This window comes from Nycticebus coucang, chromosome 10 (genome assembly GCF_027406575.1).
Source record: "Nycticebus coucang isolate mNycCou1 chromosome 10, mNycCou1.pri, whole genome shotgun sequence".
NCBI lineage: Eukaryota > Metazoa > Chordata > Mammalia > Primates > Lorisidae > Nycticebus > Nycticebus coucang.
This window is the reverse complement of record NC_069789.1, coordinates 94,305,123-94,331,351: the sequence shown is the minus strand read 5'-3', so window position 1 is coordinate 94,331,351 and position 26,229 is coordinate 94,305,123. Positions and strand designations below refer to the sequence as shown.

Here is a 26,229-nt window from a genome sequence, read left to right as displayed (position 1 = left end):
GGAGAAGCAGCCTCTCCAAGTGCAGATGGCAAAAGACACAAAGCATCACTTCCCTCAGAACAAAAATAAAATTAAAAAACCCTTCAACAGGAAAAAAAAAAAAAAAAAAGAGAGAGGCAGTTTAGGAGAATGCAAATAGGACTGGCCCAGGGTTTTGGAGAACTGGGACCTAGTCCCTGTTGTGTCAGGAATGTGCTGTGTGCACACTGCCTCTCTGGGCCTCCATTTCTATAAACTGAGAGCGCGGAACTAGATTTCCTGTGGCACCCCCACCCCCATCTCCATGATATGAGTCCATTTCATAAAAAGCTATTAGTCATCCAGACAGGGCTATATGTTACCCTTATTCTCCCACTCCCTGCAAATCCCCAGAGTCTCTTGGGCAGACCTTGGGGTGTCTGGAAGAGTACCTGTAGGGACTCAGGGACCCCTCCCTATATGCGTGGCTGACTTCAGGGAGGAGGTAATACAGGTTCAATGCCTAAGTTACCCCTTGAATATGATAAGGGAGAAGCAGAGGAAAACTAAGGATGTTAAGAATCACAGAGGATAGAAGTAGAAGGCACTGGGAGGCCAGGGAAGGAGGGAGGCATGGATCAGCCAAACCCTGAAATTAGAGATGATTCATATTTGAATAATGTGGGAGGGATGAACTAAAAAGCAGCCAAAAGAACAGGCTAACTCTGCTGAGGGTGCCCCTCCTAAATCCAGCGCGGGCGGGTTGGGGGGGCAAATGTTAGGGACCTATCACAGAAAATAGGAAAAAAAATAGTCCATCAATAATCTTATCCTGAACTAAGGGAAATGGACATTTGCTTTTCTTCCTTCTTTAATGTTGCCTGTTCCCCTTTTCCTACTGACTTGATTTTTTCCCAGATCTTCAAGTTGGTGCCCCAGAGGGAACAGAACTTCTTCCTCTGTGGTGCTATTTTCCTTATCTCTCCTGCCCTTCACCTAGTCCTGTCCTTGCCTTCCTAACCCCATATTGTTTCTTCCATCACTCTGTCTGTATCTTGCTTTGAATGGTTGCCTCTGACCAGTTCAAGCTATCCAAACGGTCCTCACTCCTATCCCCACACACCCTTAGCAGGGCTGCTTTATGAATCTCTCAGGGCCGGCCACCCCCAAGAGCCACTTGTCCCTTAACCAAGTAGAATCACCGTATGGGGAAACATGTTAGGAACAAGAGCCTTTCTTGACCCCACGAGAATGGGGAGAAAGTTCACAAAAAGGTAAGGGAGGACACAGAGGACCCATCCAGACCAGTGACTCTAGTCTGGGGAAAAGCTCAATGCCTCTTAACTTCTGAAATTGTGTGGGTGTGTGTGTATTTGGGGGGTGGGGCATCAATTACATAGGGTCTTCTCCTTTCTAATATCATTTGGGACCACTCCTCAAATGGTAACAAGTGAGAGGCAGTCAGATGTTAAACTCCACAACCAATTAAGCTTCCATCCCCATCTCCTTCTGAACTCCCTCCCCCCCCACCTCCTCCAAGGAATCACAGAAAGATGCCCCTGGGTCTAGCTCCTTCTCTAGCAGAGGAATTAGGGAGACAGTCTACTCCCCACCCCTAAAAAAATCCAGTTCACTTAATTAATCTGCTTCCTCTGAGCTTCCTTTTTTCCAGCCAGGTTTTTCCTAGGACTCAATGCATTACAAACTCAGGATAAGACCAGAGAAGAACCGTTGTATGGAGGGGGAAATGCCATCGGAAAGAACCACCTCACAGCACCAATGAGTCAAACACCTGCATCAAGATCCGTCTCACTTGGAATAGAGCTTCTCCCCCGCCACCCCCATCATTTTCTCACACACACACACACACACACACACACACACACAGACCCCATCCCCCACTTACCACCAGCCCGCTAAGCAGCTTTAAACACAGTCAATAAGGAAGAATATGGGGGTGGGGTGGGGTGAGAACAGCACCACTACAGGAATACATATAAAGTTATTCGTCCCTGTGGAAAATGACTCTCACCTGCTAGCCAGAAGACAGCAATCCACCTCACCACGATCCTGTCCATTTTCCCCAACTTCCCATCCAGATAAGGAGTGAGGAAAGTGGGAAACGACTGGAACGTCAGGATCTATAGACGCCCGCGGCTGGAGGCGGCCGCGGAGCACTGGGACCCCGTGGTGCCGCCGCCGGGCCAGCAGCGCTGGCGGGGCCGGGGTCTGGACCGCGCCGCCGGCGAACGCGCGCTGCCGCGGGCTCCGAGATCCGCGCGGCGCTCGCCGGCGCATTCCCTGCCGCCTCGGCGCACCCGCACGCCCAGGCAGCGCGGCGCGGGGCGAGCGCCTCCCCGCCGCAGAGCCCGCCGCGCGGGGGAGCTCGGCCGCCGCGCCACCTCCCCGCGCCTCCGCTCGCCGCCCGGCTGCCAAAGTTTCTCGGTCACGTGCCGGCCCCTTGCAGCCCGGAGGTCAGCGCGGAGTAACAAAGTACACAGGGGGAGATGGGGCCGCGGGGTCGCGCCCTGGGAGAGGCGCGGGGGAGGTAGCTCCACGGGCCGCGCCGAGCAGGGAGCGACCATAGCTGCTTCTCCCAGGGTAGCGGGTGAACGGAAACCGAGCGAGAACGTGGGCTGGGGACGCGAGGAGGGGAAGTCTGTGTATGCATGTGGCAACAGCCAACCTGAACAACCTCAACGGGGAGAAAGAAACGCAGCTACAAAGGTGGGGGACTTGCCCCGACTTGGCATAACTTCTTAAGGGACTTGGACTAGCGAGTCGTCTAGGCAAGAGCGCTTGCTTTCGCTGCGCCCCCGCCCCTCCGTCTGGCTTCCTTTTTGACAGTGCAAGCAACTGGGAGACTCCGCAGAATTGGAAAAGGTAGGCGGGAATCCCGCGTCATAACTTTTTCCTGTTAAAATATGATGAGGTAGAATAAGGGCATCCATGCTGTTGACAGAAGATATGTAAAACCAGAATGGAATAAACAATTATAACGGCTCAGATCTGTCCAACACTTTATAGTTTGCCGGACACGTTTACATGGATTATTTCCATTTTTCTTTTTTAAAGACGGATTTGTCTTCTGTTTGTGTGAAGGGAGTCAAAATGTACGTGGTGAGGGAGAACTGAGAAATGTGTGTTTTGTTTAACAAATACACTAAGCATACACCAGGTGCTAAGAACCAAGGATGCAAAGATGAATGACAGACTTCGTGCCCTTAAGGAACCTCATACGGGGTAGGGAGAGGGATGGAGGTCAGACCATTAAAAGTATAATACATATTCATAGTAAAATGAGGCAAATGCGATAATGGAGACATAGAGAAAGGGCCTAGGAACATAGAGGAAGGAGCAAATTAGTCTTGGATGAGAGGACGGGGGTACCACAACAAAGGAGAGATAACAACCAAGTTGGCATTTGTAGAATAGGCATTAGGGCTGTTCAGGATCCGGGGGTGGAAAGGGTGCCGGCAGGGAGAATTCTGAGCAGAGGAAAGAGAGACAAAGCAGAAAGGTCTAAACTAGTGGTTGAAAACAGAGTGGTGCTTGGCTGGAGGGGGGTTCTTTAAAAGCAGAAAGCCTCTATAATTAAGAATGAATGTATACGTAAAAAGGGATGATTTGTGAACACATGAGAAATGGTGAGAGTAGACCCTGGACAGTGGCCTTACATCTGAATTCCCTTCTTAGTTTTGAGGAATACCAACTACAGAAGCCAGAAAGTCTAGGGGTACCACGCTGACCTTAACAACTGGGGTTCAAGCCTAGGCCCCAGGCAAGGCCAGATTGATGTTTCAGTAAGAGCTTTTTCAATCTCGAGCAAGCAATTCAAATAACAGGGACAGTGCAGAATCAGTTTTGCCACTCCAGCTCATCTTCTGTACCTGGCTTTTCAACTTTCCTGGCAATTCTTTTAGCTACCCAATATCCTTTCATAAATTAATTCTCTCTTCACTTATTTTGTCCAGGATGATTTCTGATGCTTGCAGTTAAGAACTCTAACCAATACACTATGTGAGAGAAATTTGAGGACTATTCCCTTTCATGTACAAAAAATAAAAATAATCTAATATTTATGAGTATCCTATTAGGTTCTAGATACAGTTACTAGTTGTTCTTACAAGTTTTTGTTAATCCTAATGAAGAAACTTATGCCCAGAGAATTTAATTAACTTCTCTAAGATTAGGTAGCTAGTCATTGGAGATCTAGGATTTAAACTCAGGTCTTCTGACTTTAAAGCATATGCCCTCTGTATAAAAGGGACATCTATATCAGAGGGCTGAAATGATGATATGTTTTTATTATGCTCTGTCATTTACTGTATATGTATCCACATGAGCCTTTAAGCATTTGAATGGTTTTAGTATCTAAGCTCAGATAACAATGACAGTTTGTGCAACATTTGGACATAAGAGCAAGTTTATACATGTGAAAACTGGGAGATGGACTGAGTGAAGAGAGCCGGGATGTACACGTGAAATGGAAACTGTGAATGTATGTTCACTGTATGTGCCTATGTGTACTTCAACAAGGAATCAGGAGACTTGCAGAAGAGCTTGTGCTAGAGAAAAATCATAGACTACAAGCGCCTCATCCACCATACCAAGAATTTGTTCTGTGTAGCACCCTGCATGTCTACTTTACAGCTAGAAAGTACAGTTAGTCTATCCTGAATCTCCCTGTGTGGGTGGGTCCCTAAGCCAACCGTAAAGGGACAGTAGTCTATAATAAATCAGTGTGTGCTCCTCCCAAATGCACATGATATCACCAAGGTGATGGAGGGTTAACAAAGTTTAAGGTACAACTAAACATGCAACCTAAAAGAAGGAAGGGGAAGGAGGGTGAGTATGACATCCAGAGTCCTAGTGTTCTTCCAAGTGTGGTTTTGAAACCTCCACTATCAGAATCACATTATAATGTTTGCTTAAAACACAGATTCCCAGCCTCTGCTAAAAATGATGAGCTCAGACACACTAGGTAGATCCTGGAAATCTGCATTTTTTTTTTTTTTTTTTTTGTAGAGACAGAGTCTCACTGTACCGCCCTCGGTAGAGTGCCGTGGCGTCACACGGCTCACAGCAACCTTTAACTCTTGGGCTTACATGATTCTCTTGTCTCAGCCTCCAGAGTAGCTGGGACTACAGGCGCCCGCCACAGCGCCCGGCCATCTTTTTGTTGCAGTTTGGCCAGGGCTGGGCCTGAACCCGCCACCCTCGGCATATGGGGCTGGCGCCCCACTCACTGAGCCACAGGCGCCAAAATCTGCATTTTAACCACCTTCCCCAAGTGCTTCCAGTACACGTTAATGTTTAAGAGGCAATACCTAACCATCTTTTTCATATCCTGGGAGGCTGTTAAGTTGATGTTTTTGAAGGAGCCTCAGATCTGGTTATGTTCCAACTGTCCATTTATTCTGGCCAAATAGGACAGAACCCCGGATAGAGATTGATTCATTACAGCCAAGGGGCATCTGGATCCCCAACACTTCAAACTTTGTCCTGTAACCAGAGGCAAACATGTCAGAACAAGGACCTGTGTGGAACCAGGTCCCAGGAGAGCAGGATTCCCAGATAGCCACAGCTGGGATTGTATACTGCAGGGGGTGAGGAGCAGGCAGTTGGACTAGCTGGCTGCTTTATCAAAGCTGTGCACTTTAGAACGGAATTAGGACACAGAGAAAAGAGAAGTGAACCACCACAAGGAGACATGCTGGTAGCTGGTAGCAACCACATGGTTATAAATACAATGCAGCTGAATCCTCTTTAAAACATGATTTCATTGCAGACATACAGGCATGCATGCACATGAATCCTGCTTAATGTAAGTCTTTTTAGAAATACAGATAAAATCATATTTCTGTTCTCTCTGATCTTGTGTTCTAGGAGGATATATGAGGTGTGAATTTAAAATAAATACCATGTTTATTATCTTTCCTTCCCTTGTTCTACCTTTTAGGTTTGTTATCTTCCTCATCCTCCATATCTTCAGAACCATCCTCCACGAATTATAAGTTTAAAAAAAATCTAAATTACAATAGGTAAACCTAGGCACTAAAAAAAGTGGAGACTCTAGTCATGCTGTACTGAAAACTGGAAACATTTTCAATTTGAAAGGCCTTTCATATTGAGGAATAAATTTTTTCATTAAGAAAATGCTTTAGAGAGAGGAAATGCAAATATACACAGTGCACAATGCCAAAAAAACAAAAACAAGAAAAGAAAAAAAAAATCTCAACTGCTAAGTACAGTGGCAAGCACACATTAAGTTAAAGGTTGGGAAAATTTGCTGAAAATTCAATGTAATTATGGCAGATTTAACCCAATAGGCTCAGACTCAGACTTCAAATCCAACTGTGGTGCTGCTGAGTGCTGAATTAGGTGATGCCACCTGGACCCTATCCTAAAGCTAGACCCCACACAACAGTGGGACAGTATCTGCCTGAATGAGCTACAGTGCTTTCCCTAAAAAGGTCCTTCTAAAGATAATGTGCAGGAAAAAAGAAAACATAAAAGTACATATAGAGTATGGTCTCAAATATGGAAAAATGCACTTAAAAGGGACAAAGAAAACAACAAATGGGTAAATGGTTATTTCTAGGTTATTTCTAGGTTGCACTGTCCTTCATTTATATTTCCTTCTTTATAATTTTCTATACATTTTACTACTTCTACATTGCAGAAAAAGATGCTAGATAAAAGATGCAATCATGCCAAAATCACTCAGTCTCTGGGATGTCTCTGGAGAAAGTAGAGAGGAATGAAGAAGTGGCAGATGTTTTGTCAGGCCTGTATCTTTAACCAGATACAAAGCTCCCATATGTGCAACTGCTCTCATTATATCTCAAGCATGAGCAGTTAATCAAGTTAATTATGAACAGTTGAAGCCCTGGGAGCCCTTACAGACTGAACAGTTCAACCTGTAAGTCCTTTGTAAGTTAAAAAACCAAACATGAAGTAAACCTGCCCCTCTTTTAGGAGCCCTGTCACTGGGTTTTGCTCTTTTTCCTTGTTTTTGTTTTAATGTTAGCATCTTTTGGAGACCAGAACAGTACTGACAGCCTCCAACATGAACAGCAAAGCAATTCTTGATTCCTCTGGTCAAGTAGGTTCCTATAGCCCAAAGGCATCAGGAAGAAAGATGGCCTGGCTGCCTATATTTGATAAGACTAAGCTGCCGTGGGCACTAGGTCTTGGTGATTAAGCCAGAAGATTGTTTCTCAGAGCGCTAAACATTCTGCTACAGGCCTCCTTCTCTGACACAGCTGAAACACGGAACCTGAGGGAGGGAAGTGAACCAGAACAAATATGTCATCCAATGACCTCACCCCCAAAAAATGGGCAGGGAAGGGAGCTGGAAGGAAAAGGCTGAGCATAATGAAAAGCAGCAACTCAGACAAGAGAAGGGGCATGTGGGCTTTCAAGGCCAGTGTTAAAAGAGCAGCAGCTTTGACCTTGGGTTGAAGTCATGGAGTGAGGATCTCTAACAGAAGTGTTAATTCTGTACCTTTTCCCTAATTCTGAGTGTGTGCCTTACACTTACATAGATACCATCAACACGTATCTGCCTAATTAATTATAAACTCATTTAGTATATTGACCTTCACTTTTCTTTATCTTTTCTTTCCTGATTTCATTCATTTATGCAACATACATCTATTGACTGTTTACTATATTCTAGACACTATGCTAGAAATTCAGAAATTCAAGATGAATAGGAATTCAGACATGAATGTGTCACAGCCCCTTATGAGTTTACATTTAGTTACAGTCATGTGAGTGGAAAGGGAAGGAGGGAGGCACACACATGGTCTCTAAGTAGGAGTGGCAGGGCCTATGTTAGGATATATACCAAGTATGATGGGAAGATAAAGAGGGGAGACAATTATTTATCCTTAAAGCCTGTGTGAGATGAAAAAGTGACCCCTAAGCTAAGTCTTCCATATCATCTAGAAAGAATTTCTAAGAGCAGAAAGGGAGCTGGAGGTAGTGCAGATGTACAAGCAGAGGTGAGGGTGGGACCTGCTACTTAGAGCACAAGCAGAGGTGAGGGTGGGACCTGCTACTCAGAGCACAGGTTCACAAAGAGCAGAGTCAGCAATGAGGCTAAAAAGGTAAGACAAGGTCAAAACAAGGGAACCCAGATTACTACGAGATTTGTACTCATAGACCTGGACTTAATTCCACAGGCAATGTACCATCCATGAAAATTTCTAAGCAGACAAACAAGATCAGATCTGTGTTTCAGCAGAGTTATTCTGGTCACAGGGTTCAGGATGAATTGATGAAAAGAGCTGATTACAAGAGTCCAAGAAGGAACAAGCACCCAAGAAGGGGGTAGTATGAATAGGGAGCAAATATCAGTAGAGAGAGACATTACAGGGAGGAGGTGGAATTCGCACAACCTGACAGGAGGTTGTATGTATACAGACTGACCAATCAGGAGAAATCACCTAGACTTCAGATTGAGTTACTCCAGAATGTGATGGTGACGTGCATTCGGGCAGTGTCTAGATGGTGCTTGGAAATTCCTCCTTTCACTTTGGCAAAGCATCAGGCAATTATCACCCTTGAGCATCTCTGATGAATAGACTGAAATGAGTGTTAAGTAGGAATCTCACAGAGCTCAGAGTTACTCACAGGCTGTGTGGCATGGGGAAGTCACTTCACCACTCCAATCCTCAATTTCCTGTTCCTATTATTATCATTATTATTAGCACAGGATGGAGGCTGCACACTGAAAAATGTCAGAGTCTTAACTTAAACTAGCATTGGGATAAAATTCAGCCACATTTTCCAAGAAGTGTTCTTGGGTGGTTTTACTCAGCTGAAAAATCACACATCATACTTCATATTCCCACGACCACCCAAAAAATAGTAGAGGCCATCCAAATCATGAGGGCTTTCCCCCATTTGGACTAAAATCTAAAGTCCTTGTGGTGGCCTTTGAAGTCCTACATGATTTAGCCCTAACTCTCTCTCTAATATCCACTGTACTTTCCCCTTCATTCATTTCACTCCAGCGCAAGACTTACTTTGCTCTTCCTCAAACACACCTGATGTGCTCCCACCTTAGAGCCCCTGCACTTGCTACTCTCTCTGCCTGGAATGCTCTGTCCCCAGTATCTTCCTCATTTCCTTCCACTCTTTGCTCCAATTTCATTTCCTCCTATAGTACCTTTTCCAACCACCATAAAATTTCACCCTCCATCAGTCTCTATTCCCTATCCTGCATTATTTTTCTTCCTTAGACTTACTGCCCAATAAGATGTTCTGACATCTTGTTATATACTTATTTATTTCTTTATTGACTGTTTTTATTTCTCATTACAAGTTTTGTTCTATCGAACCTCCTCTTGGGCCTAAAATAGAGCCCAGCACTCAGTAGACTCTGAATAATATTTATGGAATAAATAAACCATTTCCCACTGAAATTGCTCCCCTCTTTTGTTTTTTCCTGATTTTCTGCCTACCTCTTCACGTGTTGCTTTTTAGTCACCTTCACTGGGTCTTCCTTCTCTGACTTCTCTAAATGCGAGTTCCTCAGGACTCCATCCTGGATTCTTTTTCTTTCTGTTCATGATCATATCACCTAATTCCAATGAATTCAAATACTATCTTTATGTGACTTATTTCCAAATTCTGTCAAGCATAAAATTCCAGACTTACATGGTCAGTTGCCTACTTGACATCTCCACTTGAATATACAATAGGCATCTCAAAATCAACATGTGCATATGAATCTCTTGATCTCTGTCCTCCTACACACATACTCCAACCAAAACCTCCCACTGGCCAGACCTGGTGGTTCAGGCCTATAATCTTAGCACTTTGGGAGGCTGAGGCCAGATGTTCAAGACCAGCCTAAGCAACATAGACCCTATGCTCTGCAAAAAATAGAAAAGTTAGCTGGGCATGGTAACACATACCTATAGTCTCAGCTACTTGGAGGCTGAGGGAGAGGGAGGATTGCTGGAAGAGTTTGAGGTTGCAATGAGCTATGATGACACCACTGCACTTTAGCCTGGGCAACAGAGTGAAACGCTGTCTCTAACAAAATAAAACAAAACAAATGCTGCCACCCTTTAGAATTTCTGAGTAAGAAAAACAATCTGATTGCAAAGTAGAAAAAGCTGTTCTGTTCGTGTAGGACTTAAGATTGAAAATAATCAATTGGATCAAAGGAGGAGAGAAGCAGATCATAGGAATTATGGAGGAGCTTGGCAACTTCCTTGGTATTAGCACTGTCTCCCTCTGCTGCCCAGTTCTCACTATTTTAGTAAAAGCATTACTTATCACTAGGTTATTCAAGTCAAAATCCTAGGACTCCTCCTTTTTTTCCCCTTCCACATCCAATCCATTAGCTAGTTCTATTTTTCTAAAATACACTTTGAACCCATCCTTTCTTCTCTGTTTTAGGTCACCATTCTCTTTCACATAGATTCCTGCAGGAACTTCCTAACTAGTTTTGCCATGCCCATTCTTACTACTTTGATTTCATTCCCCTAATAGAAATAAGATAGATTTCAAACTGTAAACCAAATCATGACACATATTTTAAAAACCGTTAAACAGAATAGATTTTAAGTGTTCTCACCACAAAAAATAAGTATGTGAGGTAATGCATATGTTAATTAGATCAATTTAACCATTCTACAATGTGTACATAGAGTAGGACCTCTGTAAGTTGACCACCCAAGGGACTGCAAGAAACTGGTCAACATACGGAGGTGGTCAACATAAGGGAACTAGATGAGCTGTTCTGATACGTCCAAGTGGTGCATGTCTGGTCTGTGAAAATTAGTTCAACTTAAGGAGGTAGTCAATGTAGGGAGGTAGTTAACTATGAAGGTTTTACTGCATTTAAAAATATGTTGTTTACCATCAATATGTACAATATTTATTTGTCAATTAAAAATAAATATTAAATAAAACCCTTAAATGACCATCTGTGTTGTACTCATGGCAATATTTGGAACCCTTTACTATGGTCATGCTCGAATCCCTGTTGATCACTCCAACCTCAGCATGCACCATTCTCCACCTGACTGTATACACCACAGCAACACCAACCAGTCTTCCATCTGTTCTGAAGACATGCCCAGCTCTTTATCATCTGAAGCCTTTACATGTACTATTCCCTCTGCCTGGAATTCTCTTCTTCAATTTTCCACACAACTAGCTCTGTTCTTTTCCACCCTTTCCCATTTTTTTTTTTTTTTGAGACAGAGCCTCAAGCTGTCAGCCTGGGTAGAGTGTTGTGGCATCATAGCTCACAGCAACCTCCAACTCCTGGGCTCAAGCGAGTCTCCTGCCTCTGCCTCCCAAGTAGCTGGGATTACAAGTGCCTGCCACAATGCCCGGCTATTTTTTGGTTGCAGCCATCATTGTTGTTTGGCGGCCTGGGCTGAATTCGAACCTGCCAGCTAGGTGTATGTGGCTGGCACCTTAGCCGCTTGAGCCACAGGTGCCAAGCCCACCCTTTCTCATTTTAATAGTCACTTTTTCTTAAGAGAGATTTGCCCTGAATACCTATTTTAAAATGTAGTAGTTAAATATAAATATCATTTTAAAATATCAAAATATGAAATAGAGAAACAAGATATGGATTTGTTCAGTAGCCCAAAACAACTAAAAAACTGGGTGTAGTGGTGAACACGTGTAGTGCCTTCTACTTGGGAGTCTAAAGCAGGAAGATCACTTGAGCCTAGAAGTTCAAGTCTAGCCTGGGCAACGTAACAAGACCCTATCTCTGAAAAACAAAACATTTGGAACACATTCTTCTTAGTAAAGCATCACAAGAGTGGAGAAGCAAGAATCCAATGTATTCAATTCTAATATGAAGGCAGTAGATGATCTAATCTAATACTAGGTGGGGGGAGGGGAAGGAGGGAGTAGGGGGTCACAGAGTATGGCAAACTTCTTGGGTGAGGGACACAATTATAAGAAGGACTTTACCTAATAAATGCAATCAGTGTAACCTCATTCTTTGTACCCTCAATGAATCCCAAACTATAAAAAAATACGCAAATCAACAACAACAAAAAAGCAAAACATAACAAATTTGGTTAAAACATACAAAACAATGTTTTCAGACACTAGGCATCGGGGAACAGAGGTAATTCCTGAAAGAACAGAAACAAATAAGGTGACTCTGTGACTGCTGTTGGTAGCTTCCTGGATGGTACTGCTCTGCAGTATCAAGATGGGTAGTAAGCTAGGCAGAGCTCAGTGGTCTCCCTGGGGATTAATAAGATGGAGTTGGATGCCCAGGTAGGGCACAGTGCCTGGAGTCTGCAGAGCAGAATATCAGAACAGAGGGAACAGGCCAAAGATCTAAAAAAAAAAAAAATAGCTCTGGACATCTGGTGAGCTCTGAAGCTCCCTTGAAGCTTCAGCCAAATACTGATCAGTGCATGTATGGGAAGAAACTACATATTACCAGGAAAGAATAACGTGAACCAATTAAAAGGAACAATCCTTAGAATTCACATAGAACTAGAAATAGTCTGTGTTCCCCTCAACAAAAGTAGAAAAACCTTCAAATTCATGGGATATCAAGTAGAGTACTCAGAAGGGCGTTAACATTATTGAAAGAGGAGAAAATTAGACCTAAAGATTGCTCTGATCTCAAATAACAAAGCATAAATATAAGCCTAGAAAGAGCACAAACCAGCCTCAAACTGTTTTCAGGTAAAAGAACTGTGACGGAGAATGAAGCACAAAAATTTTTTGTAAGACTCAGAAATGCATTCAATAGGGTAAAATTTACAATGACCAGCATCCAAACCCTACCCGTAATAAGAAAAAAATAATTAGTAAAAACAGACCCAGAAATGACACAGATGATAGAATGAGTAGACATGGACCATTAATAGTTAATATAACTATATTATATATTGTAATTATATTCCATGTTAAAGAAAGTAGGGGAGGACTGGGTATGTGGCTCATGCCTCTAATCCTAGCACTTTGGGAGGCCAAGGTGGGAGGATGGCTTGAGGCCAGAAGTTTGAAACCAGCCTGAGCAAGAGTGAGACCCTGTCTCTAAAAAATAAAAATAGAAAATTAGCTGGGCATGGTGGTCCTCACCTATACTCCCAGCTACATGGGAGGGTGAGGCAGGATGATGACTCAGCCCAGGAGTTTGAGGTTGCAGTGAGCTATGATGATGCTACTGCACTCAGACAGAGTAAGACCCTGTCTCAAAAAAAGATAAGATTTTTTAAAAGGACTCAACTTTTGAATATGAAAATAAATACTCTATGAAAAATACACTGGATTAAATAGCAGATTAGATACTATAGAAGAAAAAATAGTAAACATGAAGACAGAACAATGAGCACTACACAAAATGAAACAGAAAAAAGGAAAAAAAACTGAACAGAACATCAGTGAACTGTGCACAACTTCAAGCAGCCTGGGGGGGATGGTAAGGAAACTTTGGGGGATGGATAGGTTTATTATCTTGATGGTGGTGATAATTTCATAGGTGTATATATATGTCAAAACTTACCAGATTGTACTCTTTAAATATATTCAGTTTGTTGCACTTCAATCATGTCTCAATGTTGGAGACACCCACCCTCTGCAGCCCTGTCTGCCCTGACTGGATCAGATCTGCCAGGAGTCAGGAAGGGACTTCCTGTTCCAGCATAAAGGTAAGTGGAAGAACCCCTCCAGCCCTCATTGACACCACAAACACCTGTAGTCCTTGCTACGGGAGACTCCCACAGTCCTTACAAGCTCTGAGACCAGTCTGGAGTTCTTCTAGCAATTCACACATCTGCACTGCCCCAGATTATGGGAATAAGGTATGCACTCCCACCCCACTCACCAACCTGCCACCTTGAGATCAGAGGCACCTCTTGAGTGTGCCCTGCTCTGGGGGCAAGTAGCCACTGGACTATTCCAACACTGGGACTCCATCTTAATTCCACCAAGGACACAATAGTGTCTGAGTGCCACAACTCCAGCAGCACAGAGCCTGGACCCTTCTGTGAATCTGGTCCTATACAATAAGGAAATCAATTCTCACCACCTCACTTCCAGATGGAGGAGGAGTCTGGCAGTCCTGCTCTGCCCAGGTTGAACTCCCCTTTGAGGTGGCCAGGTTTCCTACTGCATGCCTTTGCTTGCGCAGGAGAGGCCCTCAAGCCTCTGAGCAGCTGACACAGACCCGGGGACCTGAACTTGTGAAATTGATAGAAGATAATGAAAATAGAAACTTGATTTTAAAGCATATACACACAAATAGTAAACTGAGCAGAGACCGGAACCTTCTCTAAGAAACATATCTAACTACAAGAGAATCAGCTGGCACTATTTTAACCAATATGCGTTCAGTGTGACTAAACACATCCCATCAATACTAAAATCAATACCTTCTCTACACAACAGCACTAACAAGTTAAAAAATACACTTACAGACATAATCTTCATAAAACTCCAAAAGTTCTGTAACTGAGAAATAAAACCGACAAATAAATGACCAGACTTTTATGTGAAAATTTGCAAAACTTTATTCACAGGTATTGTTTTAAGCCTCTTGCTGTGTTTCTTACCTAACACTTTTGTTTTGGGTTTTTATTTTTGTTTGTTTGTTTTTTTAGCCAGGGCCCGGTTTGAACCCGCCACCTCTGGTATAGGGGGCGGGCGCCCTACTCCTTGAGTCATAGGCATCACCCCTAACACTTATTTTTAAATGCACTTAAAAAATACCATTTTGGTGGTTTTTGTCACTCTTTGTTCCCGTTGGACTGTAAACTTCTTGAGAGCCTGGACCTCCTTTTCTTTTCTTTTCTTTTTTTTTTTTTTTTTTTCAGTTTTTGGCTGGGGCTGGGTTTGAACCCACCACCTCCGGCATATGGGGCCGTCATTCTACCCCTTTGAGCCACAGGCGCCGCCCTGGACCTTATTTTCTGCGTTCCTCACCCAATACCTTTCACTGTACTTGGCCCAAAGATGGCCCTTTAAAGATGAAGAACCTGAGGTACGGGCTAAGGCCGGTTTTCTCTACCTACTTAGTCGCGTGTTACGCAATAATGTACAGACATCGCTCCGAGGCCTCCACGTGACAACACCTCCACGTGACAACACCTCCGCCTAGCACTCACCCAGCCAATCAGAACGCTCCGGACCTGTGACTCCCCTCCTCTTCCCCTCACCCCGACGAGCACAAGCAGTGGAATCTCCCAGTCTGAGACCTTTTTTTTACCCCCAGCGGGGCCAGTGCGCCTGCGCGCCAAGCCCTGATTGGCCGAGATTTGTGAGCTGCGCGCGCAGGCACCGACCTTGGTTACTAAGGGCGGGAGCCCGGCGAGGGCGCCGGTGGCTGGGGTTGTCTCAGGGCCGCTTCGAAGCTCGCCGAGCTCACCATGCCGAACCGCAGGGCTAGCCGCAATGCCTACTATTTCTTCGTACAGGAGAAGATCCCCGAACTACGGAGACGAGGCCTGCCCGTGGCTCGCGTTGCTGATGCCATCCCCTACTGCTCTTCAGACTGGGCGGTAAGGCTAGAGGCGGGTGAGAGGGACGGGCAGGGCAATTGAGTAAGCGGGAGGACAAGGCACAAGGCAGGAAGGCAAGAGGCCTCAAGGAGGCCAGTGACCGCTTGGACTCTGCTGGAGGGAAAAGAAGGCCCCCGTTGTGGCTCCGGGCAAACCGACGCTGGAACTACCAGTGGAACCAGGGCACTGGGTCCTTCATCCTCATGGCTACTTGCTTCTCTTCTTTGTTTCCCCCTTCAATCTCCCAAAGCTCCTGCAGGAGGAAGACAAGGAGAAATACGCAGAAATGGCTCGAGAATGGAGGGCTGCCCAGGGAAAGGACCCTGGGCCTTCAGAGAAGCAGGTAAAGTTAGCAAGAGAAGAGCAGCCAGCTGCCTGGCACGTAGGCCTGTTCAGTAAATGTTGTTTGAGTAGATATCAAGGGTATACACTATTGGCTTACTTGGGTGAGCGCAAAGAAGAGTTTCATTCATTTTTTAACACACACACCCCCCCGGGGGGGGTCAGAATACCTTTTAAAAATCCATGAGGTTCCATAACTTGGACACATGCCCGTTGGTATAATTTGGTGGTGAAAGGCCTGGGAAATCCCTGTTAGGAAACCTGCAGACAATAAACTCTGATCAGCAATGGGAGAGTTTGATATTTAGCAGTTGTATTAGGTGATCCCTAGGTTCTCAACTATTCTATGATCTAAGAGTCTTTTCTTTTTCTCTCCATCTCTTCCCCCCTCCGCCCACCTAGAAGTAGTTTAGACTATTCCTTTTAAATAACACCTGAAACCAAGTCAGCTGCTGTGTTAGAAATATTGGAACAATGAGACTTGGAGATATTGCTGTATATATGTTTACTTTAAAAGTAAAAGAATTGAATAAAGTGTATTTGAGTAAATTCCTGTGTAGTAGAATGTTAAAGTACAAAGTAAGATTTGTTTTCTTGCCAGTTTTGCATGAGAGAAGTGCAGGTTAATTGTGGTCCACCCCACTTCCCAACAGGTGTTTTTTGCATTCTTACATGGTAAAATTCCCCACTTCCCAACAGGTGTTTTTTGCATTCTTCCATGGTAAAATTCCATCATCAAAGTTTCCACATTGGCTTGATATTCAAGAGAGCTTTTTGCTTGCTTTAGGTTACAGAGATTTTAATTGTATGGACCTTATGTTTTGAGTTAGAAGCTCTAGTCAGCTGAATTTGTATTTAGTTGTACTTGTGAACTTTGATTTTTTTTCTTACTATAATGTATTTCTCCTCAGAACTTAAGCTGTTTTGTAGAATATACTTCATGTGAGATTGGGAGTCAAGGTGATTTGATTTTTTTGAGTGTGGGTAAGAACAAAATAGTGTAGCACTTTGGGGAAGGGTGTTCTTTTGGCCACTGACTTGGCACATAGTAGGTGGCTCAGGATAAGTAGGTAAATCAGTAATGGGCAAATGACCTTTAGTAATGATTGAATTTATTAATTAAAACAATATTATGAATAACATTAATATGCCACTACATGTTTAGAATGTTTATTGACATTAGCTGCCTGTGGATGTTGGTGTTAATGACAAATTATTCATTGAGTTCGTTGGCCTTGAGAAGTGATCAGTGGACTGCTCTGCAGTTATTTTGCTAAATGTAAGTATATGGTTTGAAGTGCCTAGCATGGTTTTAAAAAATGTGATCACTTACTCTCTTCCTCTTTAGAAACCTGTTTCCATGCCACTGAGGAGGCCAGGCATGCTCGTACCAAAGCAGAATGTTTCGCCCCCAGATATGTCAACTTTGTCTCTAAAAAGTGATCAAGGTAGAGCAATCCTAAAGTATTTTGCTTAGATAAATTTAGATGCTTAAAACACTATATTGATCAGTAAATATGATTTCTTTTCATTTTGATCCTCCATTTCAAAGTAATTGCCTGCGTGTGTTAAATATTATGGTGCTAAAGTTATAAAAGATCAGGTAATTTGTATTTGTTAAAGTAATACTGGAGAGATTGCTTTGAACAAAAAACTGGTCTTGATTTCTGCCACTTCATGTTATTAGGTACAGATACTTCTTAGGCTTGTTTTCTGGGTAGGCACTTCAATACATTTAAATTATAAAGGTAGATAGGATAAATAAGTTTTTTGAAATCTATTGTACATGTAGTCACTGTGCTTAATATAATGCATATTTCAAAATTGCTAAGAGTATAGGTTTTAAATACTTAACAACACAAAAAATGAAGTGATATATTAATTAGCTTGACTAATCATTCCATAATATACAAATAACAAAATTACATTGTACCCCATAAATATATGTAATTATTGGTTAATTAAAAATGAAATTTAGGGCAGCGCCTGTAGCTCAAGGAGTAGGGTGCCGATCCCATATGCCGGAGGTGGTGGGTTCAAACCCAGCCCTGGCCAAAAACCACAAAAAAAAAAAAAAAAAAAAAAAATGAAATTTAAATTTCTGAATGGGAAGTTAAAAGGTTACAATGAATTACTGAGCTAAGCTAGAAGAGAACCAAATTGGTAACTAAATTGTTCATAGTTTATATTACAGGGTTTTTCTATACTGATTTTTGTCAAGCTCTTTTTATGTCATTCTGTGATTTAGGACTTGTATTTGCATAGAACTGGCTGTAAGTCTGAATAGTTTTGTTGCTTCATGCATAGTAGTTATCACTTTAATTCTTGAGTATAACTATAAAAAATTTTGAGATGATATTACCATAATCACTATATGTTATATGTAGCAAAATACCACTGTATGGCCATGCACATGTACAATTCTTACTTGTTTAAATAAAATTAAATAACATTTTTTATTTATTTTGTATAATTGATTAGTTTTCTTTCAGCTCATTTAGGAATATAAGAACAGAAAATGGTTCTAAAACATTTTTTTTCCTTGAATTAATGAGGCTTTTGTGGAAGGGGGTACATTGGAGACACTTAATTTGTTAATTTTGTCATACACATATGTTTTTCCTTTTTAGCTGTCCTTGGAGGCATTTTTTATTTTTTGAACATTTTTAGCCATGGCGAGCTGCCACCTCATTGTGAACAACGCTTTCTCCCTTGTGAAATTGGCTGTGTTAAATATTCTCTCCAAGAAGGTATTCTGGCAGATTTCCACAGTTTTATAAATCCTGGTAAGTAACTAGTCAGAGTAGATATTAAATGTTTTTTTTTTTTTAATCTTGACTTCATTTGGTAATAGTATTTGTTGTCTTAAAAGCTGAATGATGTACAGCTAGGTTCTCAAAATGTAACAAGACTTCACAATACTTAGTTGAAAAACTGTTAGGAATTAGGTGTTGACAAGGGTTTTGGGTTTAGGCTTTTAACCTCAGGAAAGCATTAAAATTGAGTGACTAGAATATCTGAATAATGCATAGCCTGCTGTTTGCTTACCTGTGGCCTTACATCTTGAAATTTTTCTGAAAGCTTTTTATGCTTTGATCTTTTCCTTCTCTACCCTACCCTTCAGCTCAGTGGTCCCTAGTTTTTTATGTTCATGGCCTTGTAACTTTGAGGAAATTACTCAACCTCTCTAAACCTATTCATTCATCTATAAAGTGGGGATAATACCTATTGGAGGGCTGTTTTAAGGAATAGATGACAAAATATGGAAATAGCGTAGTACTTAATAGGCTCTCAGTTGTTATCAGCATCTCTCCTACTACTCCACTCCATCAAAAGCAAGATAGGTAGGAAGACATAGCATTGAATTCTGTTCCCAAGAAGATAGATAGTAGTTCAGGAAACCCCATTCCCTTGAAGGTAAGTGGGAGAAATATGGAAGAAGAAATTGGGGAAAGAACTTCATCTTTAGTTTTTTTGTTTATTTTTTATTGAATCATAACTTTGTACATTATGCATTTGTGGGGTTCAGGGTACTGCTTCAATATTCATCTTTAGTTTTATCAATCATTTTAAAATTGATTGGGATTTCCCAGCACTTTTCTCTTCTCATTTTTAGATAACAGAAAAAATGAATCATCCTACTCGTGAGCATTAGGAGAAGTCAGATAGCTACTTTTTTTCCATATGAGTTGTAAAACATTAAAAAGATAGAACGTGGAGACTTTCCCCCCTCAGCAATGCATATCATCTTTCTGTATCAGGGGCTTCACAGTCATCTGAAGCTTATTCATGGACTCCTAGATAAAACTCTTCTGGCACAAATTTTGTTTACCTAATTTTTTTTTTTGTCTGTAAGGAGTAACTTCTAAATGTAGCTTATGCGTACCTTTGGTTTAAAACAACATGATGAAGGTTTAATCTTTTGTATTTTTATGTAATAAAATTTACCTGTGTTATGACTTGGTCATCCTATGGTGTATTACTGTATCACAACTAGAGAATTTTGATATTTCTGCTTTTCTCAGCAAAATGTTTTGTATTTTAGGTGAAATTCCACGAGGATTTCGGTTTCATTGTCAGGCTGCAAGTAAGTATAAGGGAATAGGGTAGGATATATGCATTGAATACATGCATACTTAAAATGTATTCCTTTAACTCATACAACGTAAGTTAGAAAAATGTAACCTTAGTTATTGTTGGAAAATCTGTATGGAAATGATAGGTGATGTCTGCAATCTTTAATAGTTAAATTTTACAGACTTACTGTATAATATGACTTTTCAGGAGATTGTCCTTTCATGTATATGTATGTATCCTTCGACCTTAAGGTCAGCTGCTTTTAGTTGTTGATACATTTAGTACAGTCTTTTAAGAAGTCTCAGATTATCTAGATTTAGGGTTTTTCAGGGATATCCATGGGTTAAAGTTATTGCTGGGAGAAAGAGAGGAGGATGGGGGACATGGTATATGACATACCTCTTGGGGGTGGGACACAAGTATAAGAGGGACTTTATTTAACAAATGCAATCAGTGTAACACAATTCTTTGTATCTTCAATGAATCCCCCCAAAAACAATAAACTAAATTTTTGTTTATATAAGTAAAACAGGTTCTTTATAATTCCACAACCAAAAGGCATGACTGTGTATATCTAAGTTCCTAAACTACTTTAAGCAGTTTTCTATTTGCTTAGGATGGAAGTCATGATGGTAGGTTTATTTTTTAATATGTATTAATTCAAAAGTGTCATTATTTTATTAGGGACCATGTATCTGAAGTTTTTTTTTTTTTTTACTGAAAAATACGGACAACTAGGCCGTAGAAGTGTTTGAAATTAGAAATAAGCTTTTCAGATATGCCATAACAAGCAGCTATATTATACTTATAATGGTGCTTTTCATAAATGAGAATATTTTGGGCTCATTTTTGGTTGTGTATTTTGAATTTTTTCCAATCTTAGTGAAGAATATGTACTAATCCATTATTTGTTTGCCTGGAATAAGGGCTATAGGCTGTGGAATAAGCGTAAAGGAGATTTTTTAGTAGGTCTCCTTATATCACTCTAAGAAAATTTGATACGAAAGAAAAATTCTGTAGTTGCTTTGGAGTGTGAACATAGTTAATCTCCCCAAGTGTTGCATTATCTGAGGTTATCAAGCTAAATATAGGGTAGGAAAAAAAGCCATAAGTAGAAATTTAGCTGCAGAGTTAATTTTCACATTTTTACTTAAATTGTTTCTGGTTTATTCATTGAATGCATTGCAATCCCTACTATGTCCCAGACACTTATTGTAAGTGGGTCGCTGGCTTACTGTTTCTTTGCTATTTTGATTCTGATAAATCCTTTTTAAAAATCTATTTTTAAAGTGCTATTTTTATAACCTTTTCAAATTAATGAGATTAACAGAGTATGGCTCTTTACAAAAAACGATTAAATACTCTAGGAGTGTTTTCTTAATTTATTGCTCAAACTAATTGAAACAGAGCACAGTGTTTCTCATTAAAGGGTAACTTAAAATGTTTGGTGCTTATCAATTTAAGCCTGTCTTAAATTGCCAATTTGATAACCCTGGGAAATGTGCCAGTTAAATAAGATAAATGACTATTAGGGAAATAACCGTATCAACATAACTAAAAAAATAAAAAAAAGTCTATGCTAATGTAATTGAGCTGATTTAGAGGAGAATGTGTTTCATACAGTAACATGGTGGAACAAATTTATGTGTGTGGATGTAATGAATTTGAGTAGTAGCTAAGGAACATGCATATAGATGTTTCAAATGCTTCTGTAGTATCTGATCTTTTATGAAGTTTGAATGTGAGGGTATGTCTTCGTTCTTCTCTTTCCCCACTTTAGCCAGAGGAGCTCTGCTTTCCTCCATTTTACTGGTTAATGATTTTCTCAAGAGACATTTGCTTTAAAACAAAGCCTTCAGCTTCTTGTACAAAAGGTTCATCAGCTTTTCAAATGACGCTTTATGCACACAAAGATGATAACATTCCTTTAAGAGACAAATAGTATTAATGAATGGCAATGGACCCTACAGTCAGCTATAAAAATAGCACATTTGCCAGTACCATTGAAGGTCCTCATTGCTGTCTGATTGCATCACATTCCCTCTTTATGAGAGAACAAAAATTCTTATTGTTTTTGCTAATCATTTCTGAGTACTTTTGTTAACATGTACACGTGTATTTATTTAAATGATGTGTTTAATTTTGTTTCAATTTTTATGCCATCAACAGTGTATATACAGGGTGGCCATGAAGTTCGTGTGCAATTTAAATAGCTATAACATTTTTTAACGCAATCTTTTCCATTTTCTGTTAAATTGTTTTTCTTATTGGCTTGTGGAAGTTTAATACATCTTTGCTTACACATCTTTTAAACTGTGTGCACATACCTGTTTTCAGTTTATCTTTTGTGTTTTTCACTTTGTTATAGTATCTTTTAATGAACAGATGTTTTTATTTTTATTCTTTATTTTGTAGGGATAGGGTCTCCCTATGCTGTCCAGGCTGGAGGTCAGTGGCTATTCATAGAGGCAATCACAGCACACTGCAACCACCAGCTGTGGGCTGTAGCTATCTTCCTGCCTCACTTTCTCAAGTAACTGTGACTGTAGGTGCATGCCACCAACCCATACTTGTTTCTGTGACTATAGGTGCATGCCACCAACCCATACTTGTTTTTCCTTTTAACTTAGTAAACGTATCTTTTCTTGTTTGTGGGGTTTTAAGTCTGATTTAAGAATTCTCCTCTACCCCAAGGTCTCTGTTGTCTTCTAAAAAATATAAAGCTTTTTTTTCTTATCCAAGTATTCTACCTGGAATTGATTTATGTATGGTATGTGATAGATACTCACTTTCATATTTTCCCCATGTGGTTAATCCATTGTCTCAGCATCATTTATTAAATAATAAATTTGTTCCCCAATATGTAGCATCTCCTGTATTATGTCATGGCCTTTTTCTTCTATTTAGACTGTTCTTTTGATCTACTTGATTTTTTCTTTTGGTAGTGTTATCATATTCTTAAACAATAGTTATCAAGTCCTTTGACCTTGTCCTTGTGGAATACCATGGCCCTTTGTTCTCCCATATACAATTTAGAATCAGTTTTTCATGTTTCACATTAGGTCATTTTAGAAAAAAATGTTATCTTCATTATCTTGAGTCTGTGAACATGGTGCTACCCTGTTTTTAGTTCTGTAATGTCTTTCAATAGAGTTTTATAATTTCTCTATAACCTTAATGTCTCTTGTTGAATTTATATCTTAACTTTTTGCTGCTATTACAGTTCCTTGCGAATACATATTGTTATTTACTTTTATATTTTGATTTACCCCACCCATTTTCTAAAGTCTTGAGTTTTTAATAAACTTCTTATTATAATCATATCTGTGAAATCACTTCTTGTTCTTTGTAAGCCACATTATCTTTATTTAAATTTTTTAAAATTTGTTTTGTTAGCTTGCAAATTAGGACTTTTAGATTTTTTTTCCTACCACTGAATATGCTATTTGCTACAGTTTTCTTTATCTCTTCCATTTTTGTTGTGCATTCTTTATCAGGATAAAGGACTTTCCTCTTAAGCTTTAACCTCATTTTCTTGTGCTTCATATTTTTGCACTTCACCGTTTTTTAAAAATTGGAGATTTGTGGTAATTCTGCATCAAAGTCTATCAGTGCCAGTTTTCCAACAGCATGTGCTGTCTTTGTGTCTCTGTGTCACATTTTGGTAATCCTGTCTTTGTGTCTCTGTGTCACATTTTGGTAATTCTTGCAATATTTCAAACTTTTGTATTATATCTGCTGTGATGATCTTTGGTGTTACTCTTGTAATTTTATGCGGGTACCACAGACTGCCCATGTGATATGGCACAGGTAATAAATGATGTGTATGTGTTCTGACTGTTCACTGACTGGCTGTTCTCCCATCTTTCTCCATGGGTCTCCCTGTCCCTGAGACACAACAGTGTAGAATTTAGGCCAATTAAACAACACTACAGTGACCTTTGTATTCAAGTGAGAGGAGAGACCTATGTCTATCACTTTAAATCAGAAGCTAGAAATTTTTAAGGTGGTGAGGAAGGGATGTCAAAAGCCAAGATAGACGGAAAGCTAGGCCTCTTGTGCCAAACAGCCAGGCTGTGAACGCAAAGAAAAAGTTCTTAAAAGAAATTAAAAGTTTTTTCAGTGAACATGCAAATAGTAATAAAGCAAAATAGCCTATTGCTAATATGAGGAAAATTGTAGTGGTCTGGTGGATAGAAAACCACACCAGCCCCACATTCCTTTAAACCAATGGCTCTCAACTTGTGGGTCACAACCCCTTTGGGAGTCAAAAGACCCTTTCACAGGGGTTGCCTAAATACATCCTGCATATCAGATATTTACATTATGATTCATAACAGTAGCAAAATTACAGTTATGAATTAGCAATGAAAATAATTTTATGGTTGGGGGTCACCACAACATGAGGGACTGTATTAAAGGATCACGACATTGGGAAGGTTGAGAGCCACTGCTTTAAACCAAAGCCTAATCCAGAGAGAGGCCCAGACTGCCTTTAATTCGGTGAAGGCCAAGAGAGGCGAGGAAGCTGCAGAAGAAAAGTTGGGGGGAAGTGGAAGTTGATGCATGAGGTTTAAAGAGAGAAGCCGTTGCTGTATATCAAACGCAGGGTGAGGCAGAAGGTGCCGATATGGAAGCTGCCAAGTTATACAGAAAATCTAAGGTAACTGAAGAAAGTGGCTACACTAAACACATTCTCAGTGGGAATGAAACTGCCTCCTCTTGAAAGAAGATGCTGTTGAGGACTTTAATGACTAGAGAGAAGTTAGTCCCTGGCTTCAAAGGACAGACTGACTCTCCTGTTAAGGGCTAATGGACCTGGATACTTTCAGGTCAGTGCTCAATTTACCATTTCTAAAATTCTGGGGCTCTTAAGAATTACACTCAGTCAACTGCCTATGCTCTATATATGGAATAACAAAGTCTGAATGATAGCACATCTACTTTTATAGCATGGTTTACTGAATATTCTAAGTTCAATGTTGATACCTACCACTTAGAAGGAAAGGTTTCTTCGAAAATTTTACTGCTCATTGACAGTGGTCATCTAAGAGCTCTCATGGAGATATACAAAGAGATTAATGTTTTTGTGTTTCTAACACACTATTCATTCTGCAGCCCATAGATAAAGAAATACATTTTGTGAAGCTATAGCTGCCATAAATAGTGATTCCTCTTACGTATCTAGACAAAGTAAACCGAAAACCTTCTAGAAAGGATTCAACATTCTAGGTGTCATTAAGAACATTTGTAATTTATGGGAGGAGGTTAAAATATCAACTTTAATAGGAGTTTGGAGGAAGTTGCCAGGCCTCAGGGATGACTTTGAGGGATTTGAGACTTCAGTGGAAGAAGTAATTGCAGACGTAATAGAACTAGCAAGAGAACTAGAATTAGAAGTGGAACCCAAAGATGTGACTGAATTGCTGCAATCTCATGAGAAAACTTAGATGATAAGGAATTGTTTCTTACATGTGAGCAAAGAGTGGTTTCTTGAGATGGAATCAATTCCTGGTGAATATCTTTGAAAATTGTTGAAATGACAACAAAAGGACTTAGAATTTATATGAAGTTAGTCAATAAAGCAGTGGCAGGGTTTGAGAAAATTGACTCCAATTTTGAAAGACATAATACTATGAGTAAGATGCTAACCAAATGACATCACACACTACAGAGAAATCTTTCATGAAAATGAATCATTGATGTGGCAAACTTCATTCTCCTATTTTAAGAAATTGCCATAGCTACCCCAGCCTATAGCAGCCACCACCCTGACTAGTCAGCAGCCATCAAGAACACAAGACCTTCCACCAACAAAAAGATTGTGCTGTTATCAGCACTTTTAGCAATATTTTGATATTTAATATTTTAAAATTAGGGATGTGTAGGTCTTTAGACATGCTTTTGCACTCAATGGACGACAATATAGTCCATTGCTATAACTTGTAATATACATTGGGAAACCAAAATATTGGCATGACTCTTTTGATGCTCACTTTGTTGCAGTGGTCTGGCACCAAATTCACAATATCTACAAGGTATACCAGTATTGCCAGTTTGGCTCAGAAGATGGCAGCCACACATTTTAATGAATGCTTTATCTGCATTTCAGATGATTTGTGTCTGTTGATCGTATGTTAATTTTCTTATGTTAAACCAACCTTGCTGTCCAAGAACAAACACAACATAGTCACTATAGAAAGAGGGTGTCAAAAAGTATATATACATTTTAAGAAAGGAAAAACCATATTAAATTTATAATCCAATCACATTTGACTTCTACAATTACAAGAGGTCTTCAATGTGGCTTGTATTCATCTTTTGTTACCAGTATATGTTG

The 26,229-nt window shown here is 40.5% G+C and overlaps 2 protein-coding genes across 3 annotated transcripts in view; one reads left to right on the top strand and one right to left on the bottom strand.

Annotated features, from left to right (window-relative positions):
• ILDR2 (immunoglobulin like domain containing receptor 2) overlaps positions 1–2,310 on the bottom strand; it is a 62,602-nt gene extending 60,292 nt beyond the window's left edge. For both annotated transcript variants that reach the window (XM_053607480.1, XM_053607482.1), the window contains exon 1: positions 1,991–2,310. In XM_053607480.1, the coding sequence (XP_053463455.1) occupies positions 1,991–2,036 (46 nt within the window). In that variant the 5' untranslated portion in view covers positions 2,037–2,310. The remainder of the gene's footprint in view (positions 1–1,990) is intronic.
• Positions 2,311–2,476: 166 nt separating this feature from the next.
• MAEL (maelstrom spermatogenic transposon silencer) overlaps positions 2,477–26,229 on the top strand; it is a 45,484-nt gene continuing 21,731 nt past the window's right edge. Inside the window, exons 1-7 of the mRNA XM_053606758.1 lie at positions 2,477–2,841; positions 13,505–13,622; positions 15,387–15,470; positions 15,721–15,813; positions 17,161–17,260; positions 18,443–18,598; positions 19,858–19,899. Of these exons, the coding sequence (XP_053462733.1) occupies positions 13,530–13,622; positions 15,387–15,470; positions 15,721–15,813; positions 17,161–17,260; positions 18,443–18,598; positions 19,858–19,899 (568 nt within the window). The 5' untranslated portion in view covers positions 2,477–2,841; positions 13,505–13,529. The remainder of the gene's footprint in view (positions 2,842–13,504; positions 13,623–15,386; positions 15,471–15,720; positions 15,814–17,160; positions 17,261–18,442; positions 18,599–19,857; positions 19,900–26,229) is intronic.